Source organism: Tenrec ecaudatus, chromosome 1 (assembly GCF_050624435.1).
Source record: "Tenrec ecaudatus isolate mTenEca1 chromosome 1, mTenEca1.hap1, whole genome shotgun sequence".
Lineage (NCBI taxonomy): Eukaryota > Metazoa > Chordata > Mammalia > Afrosoricida > Tenrecidae > Tenrec > Tenrec ecaudatus.
In genome coordinates this window covers 25,111,054-25,129,270 of record NC_134530.1, presented here as the reverse complement: position 1 = coordinate 25,129,270, position 18,217 = coordinate 25,111,054, and the positions used below count along the sequence as shown (strand labels likewise).

Genomic DNA, 18,217 nt, shown 5'->3' with positions numbered 1-18,217 from the left:
ACGGCATCCCGGTGGCGTCGGAGGTGAATTGAGAGGTCGGCATGTAAAGGTGCAGGGATGGACACTGCTAGGGAGGTGGTACAGAATGCAAAACATGAACACGTGTGTTCAACATGCGTGTTCATGCATGGCACTGAACACATCATTCGATATCTGGAGCTTGCTCAGCTCTATGCTGTGTGCCTGACCCTCTGTCTCCCCAGGGTCCATAGGGCCAAGGCAGGGGTGGAGGTGCTCAGTGTGGCTGGTCTGAGCTGGGAAACGTAGGTCATGAACCAACCTGGTGCCGGTCTACCAGGGTCCAGGGCTGTGGCAGTCAGAGTCTCCCATGAGTGATGTCAGGCTTGAAGCACAGTCCCCTGTGCTCCCTGGACGCCCCCTCCCCCGACATACCACCTCCCTGCCCAGCTCCAAGTCAGACAGCCCACTGTGCCTCTCCCCTAGGGCCAGGGAGGGAACCGTGGGAGCAGAAACCAGGCTGAATGCCATGTCCCCTGCTTACAATGACCCGATTCACAGATGAGGTGGAAAAGGCCACCGGTGGGGGAACAGCCGACAATGTTTAAGAGCGCGGAGGTTCTGGGACGGTGTAGGCTTGCCCACGCAGACGCCACCTGGGGCAGGCTTTCTAGCAGGGCTTGCAGCGGACAAGACAGCCCAAGACTTGGCTCTTAGGGGTCCTGAGAGGTTGGGCAGTGAGTTTGTTCACTGATGGGCTGGCTGGGTGACCTCGCTGCTTTCCTGTGAAATGGGAATTGGGGACAGGACTCTGGGTCCCCAAGCTGGACTGGGCTGACCCTTAGTCTGGGTTTCCTCTCACAGGACATGTCATGGGAACTTGAGCCCTGGCTTGGTCACTCTCCGCTCGCCCAGGACGTCTAGAAGGAAACATGAGTGTGCGGCTCTGGGGCCTCCACTGGCCATTCGCTGCCGCCCCGCCGCTCGCGTCCGTCTGTCTGAGGGGGCCCGGCGGTACAGCCGCCGCCGCCACCTGCCTTCTTAATTATGAAGTCCAGACGCTGGCAACTCTGCGCAGCCGTTAACAGGGTAGTGAGACGTCGGACGGTCCTCCAGCGCCGCCTAGAGAGGCCGCTCTGCACCGCTCCGGAAGCGGAAGTGAAACTGGCCCCGCCCCCACGCGGCCATCTTGGAAGCTGAGGCGGCGGCGGCGCTGCGGCGGGTGCGGTGGGCTCGGTCCCGGCGCGGCGGCGACCTTCTCCGGTGCGGGCCCGACTCTTCCGCACTCTGCTCTGGCCTCGACCACGGCGAGCCTGAGCGCGGCGGCGGCCCACGCGTGGCGACGGGGAGAGGTGAGCGCGCGCGCCGCGGGCCTGTGCCGGGGCCTCGGGCCGCTCGTCCGTCCCCCGCGCCCTCCCCCCCGCCGGGAGCGTGGGGCCGCGGGGCGCCGCTCGACCTGGCTGCCGGCCCGCCGCGTCCCAGCCTGCGCCCGCCGCCCACGGGGTCCCCGGCCCCGGAGCGTCGGTGCGCGGAACCCGAAGTCGGTTACGGCGGGCGCCCGGGCTCCGGGCCGGCTGGTCCACCGGCCAGTTTGGGACTCGACGTGGCCATAAGCCTTGGGTCTCCGGAGAACCAGCCTTAACGTTAACGGGGCCGCCCGCGGGGACCTCCAAGACGAGGCAGCACCGGTCTTGGTTGGTTAACACGTCCTGGGACTCCGTGTTGGGGCGCGGGTGGCAACCGTTTGGCCAGCCGTCACTTCTCCACGGAACAGTTAGCGCCTCAAACTGCCCCATAAATCCCAGCACTAATGAGTGTGCCTGGGATCGTGCCCCGGGGAAGTAACCGAGAGGAAACCCAGGCAGAGAGTGGGAAGCCGGGGGCCTGCCCCCCCCCCCCCGCGGCAACCGGCGCCACCCCTAACTCTGCCCATCTGCTAATTAACCAGCCTGGCCCCAACCTCTGACCAAGTGAAACCTCCTGCCCTCCGGTCCCCGCCCATAGCCAGCCTTGATTCGACCTGCTGACATACCGAGCGATCTGGCCATTTCCCGGCCTCCGGTAGCCCACAGTCCAGTGGAAGCAGGAAATGACAGGGTTACATGTAGGTGACAGCTACCGGACTCTAGAAAAGGCTGTGTGTGTGTGTGTGTGTGTGTGTGTGTGTGTGTGTGTGTGTGTGTGTGAAGGTGTCTGGGAGTGTCACTTCATTGGGATGTCAGGCAGGGAGACTTAGGTAAGTGGGTTCTGACTATGGGAGAAGCCGGGTGGTGGTGGCCTGTAGGGTCCCACCACCCCTGCCCCAACCCACTCCTCCCTCCAGGTATGAAGCAATTCTGCTGGGAGAGGGAGACTTCCTTCAGTATCCTGGGCGTGGCACGTGGCCATCCCATTGGCCAGGCCAAAGTCTGGTGCCACACTATCTTGTCACCTGAGTTCCCAGGACTCAGCGTGGGAGTGGGGTGCCCGGGAGAAGAGGGAGTTCAAGGCTGGGATGTGTGGGGCTCTTACTCCCTTTGGGCGCCCCCTCCTTGTTGGTCACCGTGCTCCACCTGTTTCTGTTTTGACCTTATGTCTTGGGTCATGAAAACCCCTGTGGGCCCTGAGACACTTGGTGCTGTGGACTCTGCTTTCACAATGGCATCCCTTTGTGGGCCCCCTTTCTCCTTCCTGCTCTTAGTGGGGGGAAGTGGGAGAAACAGCTTTACTTAGAGGGGAAATGAGAAACCTGCTCTGAATGTGGCCAAGAAGGGTAGTTAGAGGAGTCTCTTCCTGGTTTTGAACTGAGGGGTTAAGTTGTAAGTAGGATTTTGTTAAACCTATGTCTCTGAAAAGAAGGCAAGAGAGAGGTCACTGGACAAGGACCCCGTGACCCCACTTGATTGATTTGCTTTGTCAGGCCGCCACAGAAACATCCAGCCTGGTCCTTAGTTGACCCAAAGCACAAATGCAGTCAAATGAGCTATCCTCAGGGTGGCTGATCCCTGCAGTGATGCTGCCAGTGGGGTGCGGTGTGGCTTACAAGGTGTTGGCCTGCAGGTAACATGGTCCATTTGGCTTCTGGGGCCCAGAGCTGGGCTGAGCTATTTATGGAGACAACATACACAGGTCCCTGCCTTGTCCTCAGTGCTGGTGCCAGGTCTGGAGGTGTGGACAGTACCAGGCAGATAGCTGTAGCCACTGGGGCTGAAAGGCTGCTGTGCAGGTTGGGACTAAGGTGGCTAGAGGGCACAGGAGGTGTTGGACCAGGGAGACCAGGCTGCCTTCTGAGCAGCTGGATCAAAAGCTAGGCCTCGAGGACTTGAGCTGGGCTGTGCTGATTTGCAGCGGGGAGGGTATCTTGAAGAAAGGGTGGTGCGGGGAGCAGGTAGTCTCTTTGGGGAGTTGGGAACTGGGAAGGTTATTGGGTGCTGTGTAGCAGGTGGGGTAGGTGGGCATTGGTGCTCTTTGCTTTGTGCTGCGGGTCCTGAAGAACTTTTTTTAAGGGGAGAACGAATGAATCAGAAAAGGGTGGAGAAAGTTTCTCAGATCTGAGTGTACAAGGTGAAGCAAGAGTAAAAGAGCCCAGGAACTGGGGGGTCACTTGGGAGGCGGTTGTGGGTCTGTGATTGATGACTGTAGTGGGAAGGGGAAGAAATGGGGAGGGAGAGCAGACCCATCCTCTGTGCTCGGGGACAGGTGGTGCACAGATCAGGCCAATGCGTCCCTCGCAGCATGCTGGTCAGGGAGACTGGCTAGAAAAGTGTTGTGAGGAGACACGTAGCAGGTAGAGGGGCCAGGGTGCAGAGAGCATGCAGGGGACAGATGAGAGGGAAGGAACAGCTGTAGGGATAAAGGCCCTGTGACTGGAAGAGGGACTGACTTGACTACAGGTCTGCCTTCTGGGAGGGCCAGGCGGACAGCCTGGTGTTCTGTCCAGGGCTATTCCTGATGTGTTTGGCCAGAGCGCACTGCGTGGGGCTCCATGGGCGGCTGCGTGGCAGAGGAGCTGGTAGGAGGTTTGCAGCGGGCAGGCCATGTGGAGATGGGGGTGGCCCCAGCTCACTGCCCGCATCCCACACTCTCTTCAACTTAGATGCTGAAATCTGCACTTCCTTCCCTTGATCCTGGTCCTACATGTCCCCTTGGAGCTCTGTCCTCCGTCTTCACACTTTATTTTTAGCAAGGCTTTCTGCTGCCTCTGCCACCACTCTCCTTCCTGTCAGCTGTGGAAGGTTCCTGGTCCCTCCATCCAGGCTGCTGTCCAGTCCCCACTCAGGAGTGCTGTCCTGTCTGTGTGCTTGTCCTGTGGTCTTGCACTCTCCTGGACACCCCAGCTCCTCAAGGGGGAGGTATAGCCCCCTAGGGTGAGCCAGGTTCTGCCCCTGAGCCAGTTATAGCCCCACCTTCCAGTTGATCTGGTGCCATCCCTCAAGTGGCTGCCCCCCCACACCCCCTCTACTGTTGCCGTTGTGTGCCTTTGGCCCTGCTTGTGCTTGGTAGTGGTTTCTGTGACATTAGGGTCCCTCAGTGTGGCCTCCCCGCAGAGCTGAGCTGCCCTTGGCTAGCCTTAGAGCGCCCCCATCCAGGACCCTCTCCATCGGAGGTCTGCCTCTCACTGCACTTCTCTATGGGCTAGGAGGGGTGCCAGGCACTTGGTAAATGTGTATTGCATAATGAAGGTGGCAGTTGTCAGGTGGAGAGGGAGGGTCGGAGGCCAGCAAGGGGGGTGGGGGAAGGGCAAGGGACACAGGCCAGGGGGGAGGTCATGGATCAGGGGTGAGGGTGGTCAGGGATCCATTAGGATTAAGAGGCCTGAAGGATCAGGGGGCAATTAAGAAGTGAACTTATTTAAGATGAGGGCGAAGGCTCAGGGCTGCTAAAACTGGTGTTGGGGAGGGAGGAGCTGTGGCTGGCTTGCTCCTTGTCACCTGTGCACGTGTTCTTCATAGATGAGCAGCAACAGCAGCAAGAGAGCTCCCACGACGGCCACCCAGAGACTAAAGCAGGACTACCTTCGGATCAAGAAGGACCCAGTGCCTTACATCTGCGCTGAGCCCCTCCCTTCCAACATCCTCGAATGGTGAGCACTGTGGCCGGTGCTGCTGGGTGGCTTGGGGTTCTGGTCAGGTGGAGAGAGGTGCCCGTGCTTCTCGGGGGTGAGTGGGCAACAGGGACCACGCTCCCTTGGTCTTCTCTGCAGAAGGCCAGAGCCTGTGCTGCTGGAGGGATTTTCAGATCTGATGCTCAGGGTCTTGTCACTGTGGGCCATGGTGAGAGGAGAAACTTTTTCAGATGACCGCCCCTCCCTCCTTCAGCCTGGCGACCTCACATGGAGTGAGCCTGTCTGACCATCCTACCTGGAGCATTTGTGCCACGAGAGGCAGGGTCTTCAATGCCAGTTCCTGGCACCAGGTTAGCCCAGGCCCCCAGCTGTAGACATGTGCCCAGCTGCTCTTATGCTGGGTCCGAGTGGGGGACTCTGCTGCTCTGTGAGTTCCATGTGTGGCGGGCGTGGTGACTGGGAGAGCTGGAGCAGAGCTGTTGCACATTGTCTTTCTGCAGTTGAGAAGTGTTTCATGTTTTACTCTTCGAGGGAAAAACAAAACAAAAAGTTTAAGGTTCTTTCTATTCCAGAAGAGACTGGATTAAGAAGAAATGTTTTTCGGGTATTTAATGAATCTGAGTTCATCTTCCTCAGTTGGTAGAGAATGGCTCACCCTGGAAAAGCAGGCAGGGCCAGGTGTGTGGGCTACCTCTCAGAGCCCTCCTGCTCCCAGGTGCCGCAGAGGCAAACATGGACCCCGGGGCAGAGTTGGCAGGTAGAGCAGTAGGTTGCACCATGCCTTTCCGTCTTTCTGGCTGGGAGCCCTCTGGGCAGGAAGGGCTCTTCCTCCCTGCAAATATCTGGTCAGAACTCACTGGAGCCTCAGGAAGACTTCAGGACTGGACAGTCATACTGATGCCTAGGGCCACCTACAGTGCAAGGACACAGAGCAAGATCAGCAAGGGAATAGGCATGTGGGAGAGGCCCAGGGAACCCAGAGTCCTGTCTCCTGGCCTGGCCTCACCCCCCGCACTAGTTGTGAGAACACCTGTCAGAGCTCCCACCCACATGGGGCAGGTTGTCAGTACGGGGAGCAACCTGGGGTTTATGGGCACCCTCTGCCTGACCCTAGAACCCCAGACCCCAAAGGAAAGCAGGTGTCCCATAACAACCACGTCCTGCACATAGTGTAGCAAGCACACTGGGTGCCTCACCCTCCTCGGGTGGGGGCAGCCTTCCCGAAATCCATGTTCTCAGGTGACACTTGAGGCTCCATCTGGCGTGTCCTGCTTAGAAGCTGACTATTTGGATCTGTAGGCCTCACCGGGGTTGTGCCCCTTGCTTGTGCTAGTCCACTGGTACAGGTGTGAAAGCTGCAGCAGCAGGTGGCACTGGCATGTGTTTCCCTGTGGTTTTGGTGGGTGGGTGTGTCTTGGGGAAAGGCGATAGCCAGAGTGATGATCCAGGCGGCTGGCGTGTGGGTTGGAGTTTTACTTTGTCTGTGCTTCTCTGTATTGTGTGAAAGGCTACGAAAGCCCAGCCCTCTCTGAGTGGGAATCCCGATTCTCGGGGAGAAGGTGGAGGCAAGATGTGGCCGCCCCTGCTTTGGGGCGTGTGCATTCTGCCTGGGGAGGTTCTTCAGCGCACCTTAGCTCAGCGAGGCTTGTGTGTTCTCTTGTCCCTTATTCTCACGGGCAGCTATCTGTCAGTGGTTCCCTCTGGATTTTCCAGGCACATCTACACCATGCCCGCCAAGCCCACCTTTGTTCTGGGCTACATGTGCATGTCAGAAAATAGAAAATTCCAAGTTCACGAACAAATATATTATAAAATTGGAAATTCATTTCAGATTTCAACAGATGTTAGTGGTTGGAGGGGATTTGCCTCTTGGGTTTTGTGTTTGAGGAGCAGCAGCGTTTTCAGTGCTTTCTGAGTAACAACTGGGCCTCAAGGCCCTGCTGTGGACTGACCATGGCATCCAGAGTGGCTGTGCTGCTACAGTCCGGGTCCCACAGGCGTGGAGACTAGCCATGGCCTGACTCCCAGCCACCTCTGACTTGGCCACTCATTGTGCAGGAGCTCTTGGGTCTAGCTGGTCGACGAAAGCCCAGTCTAGAGTGTGTAGGTTCTGACGAATGTGCAGTCCCCAAATGTCAATTAACGTCTTCTCTTCCTCAGGCACTATGTTGTCCGAGGCCCTGAGATGACTCCGTATGAGGGTGAGTGCTCCAGTCCTTATCTCCATGTCTGAGCAGACTGGGCCTGCCAGCTTCGCCTGCTTTTATGATAGTCTGGCTCCAGAGTGGGCTAGTTAGCATGCACTTAGATTGCGCTCAACTTAGGGCTGCTCTGGTCTTGCAAGTGTTTGCTCAGTGCTTCCCCAGGCACCAGGGGGAGGGCGGGGTTATCTGTACTAGGCAAACAGCTCCTGTTGATTGCCCACCTGCAGTGTGGGTTTCCACTGTCCTGCTGCCCTTCAGCCAGAGTTAGCATTGGCAAGGGGAGGAAGGTGTGCTCCCAGGGCTTGCTCTGTGCTGGTCCCCGAGCAGGCACTTTACTGTTTGTGTTCTCCTCAGAGCTGAGGGAGGGTGCCCTTGTGTCGACAGCAGGGCCAGGCTCAGGAAGGTTAAAGAGCTTGTCAGAGGAGCTGTCACCAGTGGTTGACCTGCTCAGCACCACAGCCGTCCCACTGTCACTTGAACCACCTGATCTGGTGGCATGTATAGTGCCCTGCCCACTGATCACCAACTAGACCTTGAGCCACCAGCTATGAACCTGTGCAGCTGCCTAGTGTCACCAGGGCCTGTGCCAGCTGTGGGGTTCTGGGCTCAGTAAGCCCTGACAAGGGGCATGGGCTCTGTCCTGCAGGGCAAAGCTACCAGCCAGGTCCCCACCTTAGGTGGCCAGAGCAGTGCCCTCTGCTTGGGGGAACTCAGCTCAAGATTTCCTTTCAGGAATTGGCTGTTGCTCCAGAGCTGGCCTGCAGCACTGCTGGGGTCTTCAGGAGGGCTGGGGCCCGGGCTCTCCCATAATTACTGTGTGAAGGACCATCTTCATAGTGTGGGGTGACCTGTCTGGGAAGAGGGGATGCAGGCTGCTGAGCTGCAGGGGCTGGGGGTGATATCCTGGCATCCCTCAGATCTCACTGGACAGGCAGGCGTCTGTTTTTTCTGGGGTCCTGTAGCTGAGGTCAGGATGGGGGCCTGAGGTGGGTGCCGCCAACTTGGACAGTTGTGCAGAAGTCCTCGGTGTGGGTACAGCAGAAAAGACGAGAAGAAGAGCCTCCCCTCGTCACTCCCTGTCACCTTTGTCCCCTGCACATCACACTGCTCAGGGCACAGACCTCTCCCCTGAAAGACCAGCCCAAGCCTGCTGGACCCCAACTCCAAGAGCCCTCACAGCTATACTCTACCCTCCACCTCCGTCTTCACGCACTGCTCCTGGCTCAGACCTCGTCTCCTCACCTCCTGGAGAAGCCCCTCCCTGGACACTCCTCGGCCCCTGCTTTCAAGGCCCTGCCCTAGCCCTCCTGCATGATCCAGTCCCCCTCCACCAGTCAGGCTGGCAACACACGAGAGCCCCTCAGAACCTCTCCTCCAAAGCCCCTGGTGCACCTTCTGACCCCTCTGGTGTCCTGGGACATCTCATAGCTCGGCTGCCCAGGCCCCTGCCAGCTAAGCCCCTTCTTTCACTTTGCTGACCCCACCTCAGACCATTCTCCTGGGGTCCTTGTGCTTCGTGGCTATAGATCATGTTCCTCTGTCCTGCTTGTCCACCCTGGATATCTGCCCACTCAGCACTCCCACGTCTGCCCCACACCTGGTTAGCTCCACCACTGCCCAGTGGTTCAATCTCATCTAGCGCTGTCCACGACCCTACCACACCACACCCAGTTCCTCAGTAATTCCCAGCAGCACCTGCTGCAAAACCACCCTGCCTCAGCTGGCCACTCCAGGCTGCACACCCTGTGGTTCATGGGAGGCCCCTCAGCCACCTCCAACAGGCAGAGATACATGCCCAGGCTCATGTGTGAGCATGTATATGTGTGTGCATATCTGTCAGTTTACACACATGTACACGTGTGTCCACCCAGGGGTGAAAGCTTGCCTCCATTAGCATCTTGACAGGCAGCACCGTGGCTGGGAGTGTGATGGTGGTTTGGGAGGGTGTTTGGTTACAAAACTTATAAAATATCATTACTTAATGAGAAAGCACGAAGGAAAAGAGAAACCGAGACCCAGCCACAAGCGGCGTGCGCTGGGTGACCAGTAGTTAATGGTGGTGAGACCAGGTCTGAAGAGCGGGATAGTGCGGGAGGGAGGAGGGGGGTGGAGGGTAAAGGAACTCTGGGGGTTCTTGGAGTTGGAGTCCAGCGGGCTTGGGCTGGACTTAGGGTGGGGCCTGTACCCTGAGTAGTGTGATGTGCAGCTGGAAACAGGTGACAGGGAGTGACGAGTGGGGGATGGGTATGTGTATCCTATGTGGGCTTGAGGGTCAATTGGAATGCTGGAAGGCAGCAGGGAGTTGGGAGTGCCCCCTGCTAAGGCCTGGCTGTGGGGATGGGATCCTGACGGCTTCTTTTTTGTCTCGCAGGGGGCTACTATCATGGAAAACTGATCTTCCCTCGCGAGTTTCCCTTTAAGCCTCCTAGTATTTATATGATCACCCCCAATGGAAGGTTTAAGTGCAACACAAGGTGAGGTCTATGGGCCAGGGGCTGCTGTAGGGGGTCCCAGGCCACCTGTCCCTCCTGAACGCCCCTCTCTGCAGGCTCTGTCTCTCCATCACGGACTTCCACCCGGACACGTGGAACCCAGCGTGGTCTGTCTCCACCATCCTCACCGGGCTCCTCAGCTTCATGGTGGAGAAGGGCCCCACGCTGGGCAGCATTGAGACCTCTGACTTCACGGTGAGGAGGCACCACCCTTGGCAGCAAGCAGGTGGCTACAGCAGGAGGTCTTCATGTTCCCTGGCCCTACCTATGCCCTGGGGTCCCTGCTGGGCTGAGTACCTGGACTTAGCTGCTTGATGCCAGTAGGGGCTAAAGAGACTGGGGAGTCAGTAGAAGGCTAGTCCTGGGGGCATGACCGTGATTGTTGTCACCTTCAGAGTCAACCTTGCACCCACACTGGGCCTGTTGAAGTGATAGCATTGGCTTCCCTCCTAAGAGTGTTTGTTTTCAATGGGATCCAAGTGGACCAGGTGGGAGTGGTGCCTTCATTGTAAGGCTGAGCCCGGTTGTGGCACAGGAGCCCTTTAGGTGCTTCCTGCGATGTGGGAGCCGCAGCCCCAGATGTATGTCATCGCTTCTAGAGTTTCAGCTTGCTTCCCGTCCGGCATCACCCTCTCTCTCTCTCTCTCTAGAAAAGACAACTGGCTGTGCAGAGCCTAGTGTTCAACCTCAAAGACAAAGTCTTCTGTGAACTGTTTCCTGACGTTGTGGAGGTCAGTGCCTCCTCCCGACACTGGATGCGCCCTCATGTCCCTGCTGGTGGGTGTACGGGTGACAGGCCCATGGGAGAGGAGGGCCAGGTATGCCATGTGTGTAAAGATGGGGGCCAGGCACCACTGAAGACAGCGGTGTGGAGCTGGGCAAGGAGAGGAGTAGGGGCAGGCCTGTCTTGATGGATCTGCCCATGTTCTGAATGGACCCAGAGTGGGAGGGGGAAGCAGCAGGGAGTTTGAATACTTCCAGTTTTTATGTCTGTGGGAGGGGGTTAGGAGTGCTGGCTACCTCACAGGACCAGGTCAGGGTCAGTGAGGCTGTCAGGGCACGAGATGGAGGCCCCAGGCGGCCGTGAGCAGGTGCTTTTCACGCCACTGCTGTCTCCTCTCTCAGGAAATTAAGCAGAAACAGAAAGCCCAGGAAGAACTTAGCAGCAGGCCCCCAACCCTGCCCCTGCCGGACGTGGTTCCAGATGGTGAGGCTCACCTTGGCCAGCTTGGGGCCCCACTACTCAACGGGCATGTGCCAGCAGCCGGACCAAACCCCCCGGGTCTGCAGCAGGCCAACCGCCATCACGGACTCCTGGGAGGTGCACTGGCGAACTTATTTGTCATCGTGGGGTTTGCCGCCTTCGCCTACACAGTCAAGTACGTGCTGCGGAGCATAGCGCAAGAGTGACGACAGCGGTGTCCCGGGGCGGCCAGGCCGGGAGCAGACTGCAGCAGGGCCACGCGGCAGGCAAGACGTGCAGCTGGGTGCCGGGCCTCACCTGGATCCCACGTTTAGTTCTTTACAACCAGGAAAAAGGACAAAAGCGTAGGTGGCTGGAGGAGGCGGAGTGAGCCAGCGGAACCCTCTTCTCCCAGCGGGATCCGACCTCGGAGCTGTTTGGGAGGCCCCTCACGTGCGCTGTCCTCCACAGGGGCCATCACGCTTTGATTTTTATAGCACATTTCCTGTTTTGTCTTTGGACTTGTTTTAGTAAACATGTTTTTCATTTTATTAGATTTGGTCACTTAAAAATACAAATCTCAAAGTCTGTCATAAGCTCTGTGTGTATCTTGGAGGGGGGCGCCTTTTCATAGATGGTCAGATGGAGGGCGATGTCCTTGTTTCCTTAGATCCCCCGTGTCCTCTCATTTTCTTTTCTGTTCTCCACATCTTCCTGGTGTGCCTGAGTCTCAGTGCCACTGGCTATGGGCTGTGAAGGGACTGGTGCCTCCTCGCTGTGCTGGATGGTGGGCCCCATCCTGGGAGTGTTTGCCAAATGGTGTCTGGATGAGGTTGGGAGCTAGGGGTTCAGTCACCTGGGAACACCTCTGACCCCATGACTGGGACCCTGGGACCTTGCTGTTGGAGTGAGAAGATTCCCAAAGGAGTCTGCAGTCAGTGGGGCCACTCTGACCACTAGGGGGTGTAACTCCCCAAAGAGTGCACTTCCCCTGCAAGGGAACACATAGCGCTCGGCACCTACCCGCCCCCGCCCTCCCAGGCCTCTACATCCCACCAGGGCTAGGAGATTTGGGTGGGCTGCCATGTGTTGACCATGTCCAGTCCCCAGACTGGAGGGCGCTGTGTTTACAGGGTGGGGAGGGCAGGGGACTTGGGAGCAGGGCTGGGGAGGTGGTAGTGGCTGTGTCTACAGGGTACGAAGGTTGGGTTGGGCCAGAAAGGGATGCAGAGGTGGAGGTGGGTGGGGGGTGAGCTGCTTCCTCCCTGAGGTTCCGGGCTGCACTGATGGCGATCCGTCCAGGACTCTTCCCCACCTGAGAGGCGAGTGGATAATAGTCCCTCGAGGCGGTGCCCTGGAAAGGGAGCTGGTGTCTTTGTAATAAATCATTGTCTTTGGGTTGGATGATTGAATCTTGTGCAAAGAATCATGCCTTTACCTGGTTCTGCGTGGCTTGGGTATTTGTCTCTGCCCCTGGCCAGCTTACACTGCCTTGAAAACCCTTTCCGGGCTCGATTGGCCCACGGTGCTGGGCATATGCCAGGTGGTGTGTCCATAGCATGAGACCTTGTTCCAAGGACAGCTGCCTATGGTTGACAGGAAGTCGGATGTGTAGACACTGGGTGTCAAACCCCCTCCTCCCCCAGCTGTGGCTTCAGTGACTGCCTTCCCCTTGTCCCAGCCCTCTGCAGCTTTGTTAGGGCCATCTCTGGGGTCAGGGTGAGTCCACATGTGTTTCTTGGGACTCCAGGCAGGAGGCTGAGCGTGGGGCTCAGGTGGCCGTCAGAGATGGGCCTCCTCTTCTAGCCTTGTCTGGGACTGGATTTCCCTGTGGCCACCTGCTATCTGACCAATGGTACTGTATCCACCTCTCACGTGTTTGCGGGAGCCTCTGCCTTCTCTGGCCTGGTGTCACCTGGGGGGGTAGGGCTAGTCCTCACCTGGCCCATCCTGCAGAAGAGGGGCCTGTGTGCCAGCCCCATGGACAGCCTATCAGGAGATGGACACACCCAGTCTGCTTCTCCAGAGCTGAGGCAGGGCTGGTGGACCTGGGGTAGGGTGAGGGTGTTGAGGGGTGGAGGGCTCTAGGGTGGAGGTTTGGGTGGGTGAAGTAGAGCTAGGGCTGGGCTGGGAGGATGAGTGAAGAAGACAAGCAGCTGGCCTTAAGTCCCTTGGGGTGGCAGGAGTGGACCTCAGGGGCCTAAGGCAGAGAATCGGGTCTTGTGTCTGGCCTGGACCAGGGTGGCCCTGTCCTGCTCCCTGGGCACAAGCTGGGGGTGCCACTTGTGCTGGTGGTGTGCATCCTAGCTTGGTTGGAGTACTGCCTGGGCAGGCACTGCTCACGGAGTGGGGGATTCCAGCCTCACTGGACCGTTCCATCCAGGCCTTTAGCTTCTCTCAGACCCTGGAGCGGATACTGAGAGCCAAGGTTTCCTAGCTGGTCCATGTTTGGGGCTTTGATGGCCTCAGGGAGCCTGGCCTGCCAGCCCCTTCCTGGAGCTGCTGTCTGTCCCTGGGGCTGGTGCGGATGGGTGAATGCGAGGTTGGCCAAGCAAGCAACTACTGGGGCTCCTTTTACCAGCACAGGCTCTGGCATGTGGAGGTGCCGACCAACTCCTGACGGGGCTGGGTCTGGGTCTTGCTGTGACCCAGAACTGCCAGGCTGGTTCCACATGTGGTCCCTGCGTTGCCTGCTGGCTGGGAACCTGGACGGAAGAGGGGCAGATTGGCCTGTGGACACAGCTAGTTCACTACCTTCATCCCTCTGGCTGGTGTTTGATAATGGGGTGGGTGGGGGCCAGTCAGGGAGATACTTTACCATCAGGGAGGGGTGCACACCTCACAGTAGCCTCTAGCATCGGCAATATCGCCCGGCTAAGCCTCCTTCCAATCCCCACCCTTCACATTGCAAGGCCACGGCCCCAACAGCCAAGTGCCCTCCTGTTGTGCACAGGGAACCCCATCACCTGTGGCTGCTTTGGGCTATGTTCTCCTTGGAGACCCCACAGGCCAGGCACTGTCCAGGCCCACGCTTTTTACCAGGGCAGCAACAGGGGCTTCTCCCTGTTGTGCCAGCCTCAGGGTGGCAGGGGTCTGAGGACAGGCTGTGGAGGGCAGCCCGGACACCCACTCCTGAGCTCCCAGTGAGTCAGTCTTCCCAGTGGAGGGGTGGCACCCAGTGTCACCCACGCCTGCTAAGATGGACCCCTGGGTGTGTGCCAGAGACCAGGAAGGCTCTGGAAAGCCTGCAGTGGGGTGTGTGAGGGGCGGGGCTTGTGAGGCTGTTTGCTCTGTGGCGCCGGGTGGGGGTGGGTGGCTGCTGGGGCAGGGGGCTGTTAGCATGTCCTGGAGGACACCCACCCTGGGGCAGCCGGAGGGGGCTCAAGTTCTTAGCAAATTGGACCCTTGAGTGTGGCTGGGTGGGGGCAGGGTGGGTTAACTGTTGGTGATCCCGCCCAAGTCCCTGGCTAAGTAGGACCCTCCAGGCAAAGGTAGGGGGCAGGGCAGTTCTTCAGGGAGGAGAAGGGGGGCATGGGGGAGTGGAGGTGCAGCCCCTTTGCGCTGGGTCAGTGGGGAGGGTCTCTGGTTCCCACCCCTTCTGGGGCGCCTGTGGGGCGGCCTGGGGGCGGCTGCGGCTGACGGAGGATCACTGGCGCGTGAGCCCTCCCCCTTGGAGCTGGCTAGGTTTGGGAGGGAGCGGAGGATTTATTTGGCGGGTGGAACGGGGAGGGCAGTGTGCAGAGAGGAGGCTGAGCCGGTGTGGCTGTGGGGACGGGAGCCTTTGGAACCCACCTCAGCTCTGCGCAGACATGCAAGGGCGCCCCGGGCCTTCGCCCAAGCAAGGGGGCTCTGGGCACCCAGTACTGCAGCCACTGCTGCCCTGAGTGGACCCCGCGCCAGGTCCCAGTGCTGCCGCTCTGAGCACCAGCCGCCATCTCGTCTGTCTGTGTGGGGAGCCGCAGGCCATGCGGGGCTGGGTGTGGGCGTGGGCCTTGGTCATGGCCCTCCTCTGGCCGCAGCTTCTGCTCTTTGGGGGTGTTGGGGCCCGACGGGAGCCTAAGCGGCCACGGCAGCCTGACCAGAGCACCATGCCCTTCAACGCCACTGTCCCCAACAGCCAGGAGCCACTCAGCTCTCCCAAGGTAGGCTGGGTGCACGTGGCCCCAGGAACACCCCGTTGACAGCCCCCATGGACTGGGGAGGGACTTCAGGCAGGGAGCACCCTCCTCCCGGGAAGCCTGCTGTGAGGGGTGGGTTCCCACTCGGGCTGCATTAACTTTATGAAGCTCCAGGCGTGCCTAGAACCACCTGCTACAAGGTGTAGTGGCTATAGCTGTGTTTGTGAATGGGGGTGGGTGGGGGATAGAGACAGCCTGGGCCACAGAGACCCTGGGCAGCCTGGACCTTGCTTCCTAGGTTCCTCAAGCTGACCCAGCCCAGCTCACCCACAAGGGAAGCACCCAGGCTGTTGCCCAGCCCCCGCCCTTCTGACATCAAGTACCCAGCCTGCTTGGGGTCTTTCTGAGACCAGAGACCATGTTGGCCATAACCCTAGGCCCTTGCCCCTTGGACCAGGGTCTCATAAGGGGGGTCTTGGCCCTGACCCCAATAGCTCAGGCCCCAGGGCACCTGGCAGGTCCTGGCCAGCCCTGGCAGCCTTTGATCCCGCCCGCACCGCCTCCCAGGGCGTCTCCGTGGCGGCCTGCCCTGCCTCTCGGCCCACGCTGCCCTTCGGCCCGAGGCCACGTTTTCCAGACAGGCAGCCTCAGAAGGATCAAGTTGAGGAGGGTCAGGGCCTCAGGGGACATCAGAGTCCAGGGCCTGGTCCTACCTGACCCCTGAGTAGCACCACCCTGCTGTGGTTTCCCCTCTAGGTCTCTCTGAGAGGCCCCACCAGGTCATGTGAAGTTGGTACTCCAGGCTGGCCCTTCCAGGCTCTTCCCACTGTGGGAGTGGGCTGTCCCCTGCCTGTCCCCATCATCTGGGTCCTCCTGCTCCCAGTTTCCCCTGAGCACTGAGGAACAGGGCCAGTAGGAGCGCCAACCCCCTCCACCCAACAGCCTAATCCTTCAGCCAGGGCCCAGGCCAGGCCAGGACTGGGGGCCATGTGACAGGCAGTAGGGACAAGTTCAGGGTCAGGAAGGCTGGCCTCGCCATGGCTGTCAGATACCCAGCGATGCTGCTCTCCCCTCGGCTGGCGCAGCATACTAGACCCCTCCACCCCCCACAGCCTCCTGGGACCTCCGGGTCTGAGTTCTCAGACGCCCACATGACATGGCTCAACTTTGTGCGCCGGCCTGATGATGGAGCCTCGAAGAAACGATGCCGCGCCCGGGACAAGAAGTCGGTGTGTCCCGTCCAGTACCCCCTTCCCAACCCCAGCCCTCCCGGGCCCTCTGTGGCCTGCTCAGTGTCCTGTTCCCAGCCCTCACTTTCTCCTCTGCCTGCTCCTAGCGAGGCCTCTCGGGACCCCCAGGGCCTCCTGGCCCCCCTGGCCCTCCAGGGCCCCCAGGTGCTGAAATCACCCAGGAAGCTCTTCTTCAGGAGTTTCAGGAGATGCTGCAAGGTGAGGCTGCTGATGCCCCTTTCCCACAGGCCTGGGGAGCCCTGACGACATCCTGTCCCGCACTGGCCACCTGTGCTTTTCCCACAGGGCCTGGGAAGCCCTAACCATCTGTGCTTGTCTCCACAGAGGCCACAGAGCGCCGCTTTTTGGGGCTGCTGGGCCCACTGCTGCCCGAGGGGCCAGGCAGACGACTGGTCGCCGAAGCCTTTCACTGCCAGCTGAGGGCCCCTGTCCTGGTGGACAAGAAGACGCTGGTGGAGCTGCAGGACTTCCAGGCAGTGAGTGAGGGAGCTGGAGGACTGGGGACAATCGGATGATATAGTATGGGGTGGGGCACCAGACCTGGAAGGTGAGGACATCCTGAATCAGGTTTAGGGGCTCTGCCTATGCAGACCATCTCCTTGTAGCAGGACTAGGAAAAGTACCCAGCAGTGGCTAGAGGCAGGTACCCCCCTTTGGAGGTGGGGGCTTATGGCCTGTCTACCGCCTTCAGGCCTCAAAACCGGGGACAGACACCCTGCAGGTGGCTCCTACTCCCTGTGAGATTGAAGGTTAAGGGCCTGGGTATTGGGTGATGGCCAGGCCTGGGGGTGAGGGCCTGAGGAAGGAGTGGGTCAGGGGCTAGGCTCGGAGGGCTAAAAGACTGGGTGTGGGGTGAGGGCCAGGCCTGGAGCATGGGGACTGAGGGCCAAGGGCTAGGGGTCAGGCCAGGCCTGTAGCCAATGCTGGTGTCCTCCCCTCACAGCCTGCAGCCCAGGGTGCCTTCCTTCGGGGCTCGGGTCTGAGCCTGGCCTCAGGGCGCTTCACGGCCCCCGTGTCTGCCATCTTCCAGTTCTCTGCCAGCCTGCACGTGGGTGAGCGGGAGGGATGGGGCGTAGAGGGGAGGGGCAGCACTACCCAGGAGTCCCACTTGGGAAGGCGGGTTGGGCACCCACCACGGGGAGTGCCCCCTGAGATATCTCTGCTTTGGGAGGCGTGGTGGGGCACAACGGCCCTCCTTGTTCTGCCCTGCCACTGGCCTCCTGTCCCCCCTGGAAATCCCTCCCGGGATGCTTCTCAGGCAGTGGGCCCTGGAGCCTCTCCCCTCCCTTCCCTGGTTGCACCCCTCCCTGGAGGGCCCACTGCAGCCCCCGCCATCTCCGCAGACCTCAGTGAGGTGAGGGGCAAGCCCCGGCTCCGGGCTCGGGACACAGTCCGTGTCCTCATCTGCATTGAGTCCCTGTGCCACCGTCACGCGTGAGTGGGGCTTCCCAGACCAGGTGCCAGGAGGGGTGGGGGTCAGCCCTCTTGGTGGGGGTTGGGGCCCAGCTGGCCACTGTGCCTCACTTGTGCCACCGTGGGGTCCCCCCAGGTCCCTGGAGGCCATCTCGGGTCTCGAGAGCAACAGCAGGGTCCTGACGGTGCAGGTGCAGGGGCTGCTGCAGCTGCAGGTGAGCAGCGGGGGGAGAGTGCCCAGAGAGTGGCTCCTTGGTAGGGAGTGGGGCAACTTTGCTAGGCACAAAAGGGTTTCCCCTTTGGGTGGGGTGGTTGACTTCTGGGGTCCCTGGCATCCATGACATTCTTGGGGTCATCCTTAGACTGGGCAGTCAGCCTCTGTCTTCGTGGACAACGGCTCCAGCGCTGCCCTCACCATCCAGGGCAGCTCCAGCTTCTCCGGCCTGCTCTTGGGCGTGTGACACCAGGAGGGAGAAGGAGCGCTGCCCTAATGTCCTCTGTCCTCACCCATGGTCCTGACAATAAAAAGTGGGCGACGGAGCCCCATCATCCTCA

At 59.8% G+C, this 18,217-nt stretch overlaps 2 protein-coding genes across 5 annotated transcripts; both read left to right on the top strand.

Moving 5' to 3' along the window:
• Positions 1-1,134: 1,134 nt before the first annotated feature.
• On the top strand, positions 1,135-11,477 carry UBE2J2 (ubiquitin conjugating enzyme E2 J2). Of its 4 annotated transcripts, none has more exons than XM_075549691.1 (7): positions 1,135-1,310; positions 4,890-5,020; positions 7,163-7,203; positions 9,578-9,680; positions 9,755-9,893; positions 10,349-10,516; positions 10,824-11,477. In XM_075549691.1, exons 2-7 carry the CDS (start codon positions 4,890-4,892, stop codon positions 11,106-11,108), a joined length of 867 nt encoding a protein of 288 aa, XP_075405806.1. In that variant the 5' UTR covers positions 1,135-1,310; the 3' UTR covers positions 11,109-11,477. The 4 variants fall into 4 exon arrangements, with proteins under 4 accessions (XP_075405806.1, XP_075405815.1, XP_075405797.1 ...); XM_075549700.1 differs by lacking the exon at positions 1,135-1,310 and adding an exon at positions 1,455-1,652; XM_075549682.1 differs by lacking the exon at positions 1,135-1,310 and adding an exon at positions 1,708-2,062.
• A 3,128-nt stretch (positions 11,478-14,605) lies between these two features.
• C1QTNF12 (C1q and TNF related 12) lies at positions 14,606-18,217 on the top strand. Its single transcript, XM_075538005.1, has 8 exons — positions 14,606-15,023; positions 16,112-16,228; positions 16,336-16,447; positions 16,574-16,725; positions 17,193-17,301; positions 17,593-17,683; positions 17,799-17,877; positions 18,025-18,217. Exons 1-8 carry the CDS (start codon positions 14,847-14,849, stop codon positions 18,121-18,123), a joined length of 936 nt encoding a protein of 311 aa, XP_075394120.1. The 5' UTR covers positions 14,606-14,846; the 3' UTR covers positions 18,124-18,217.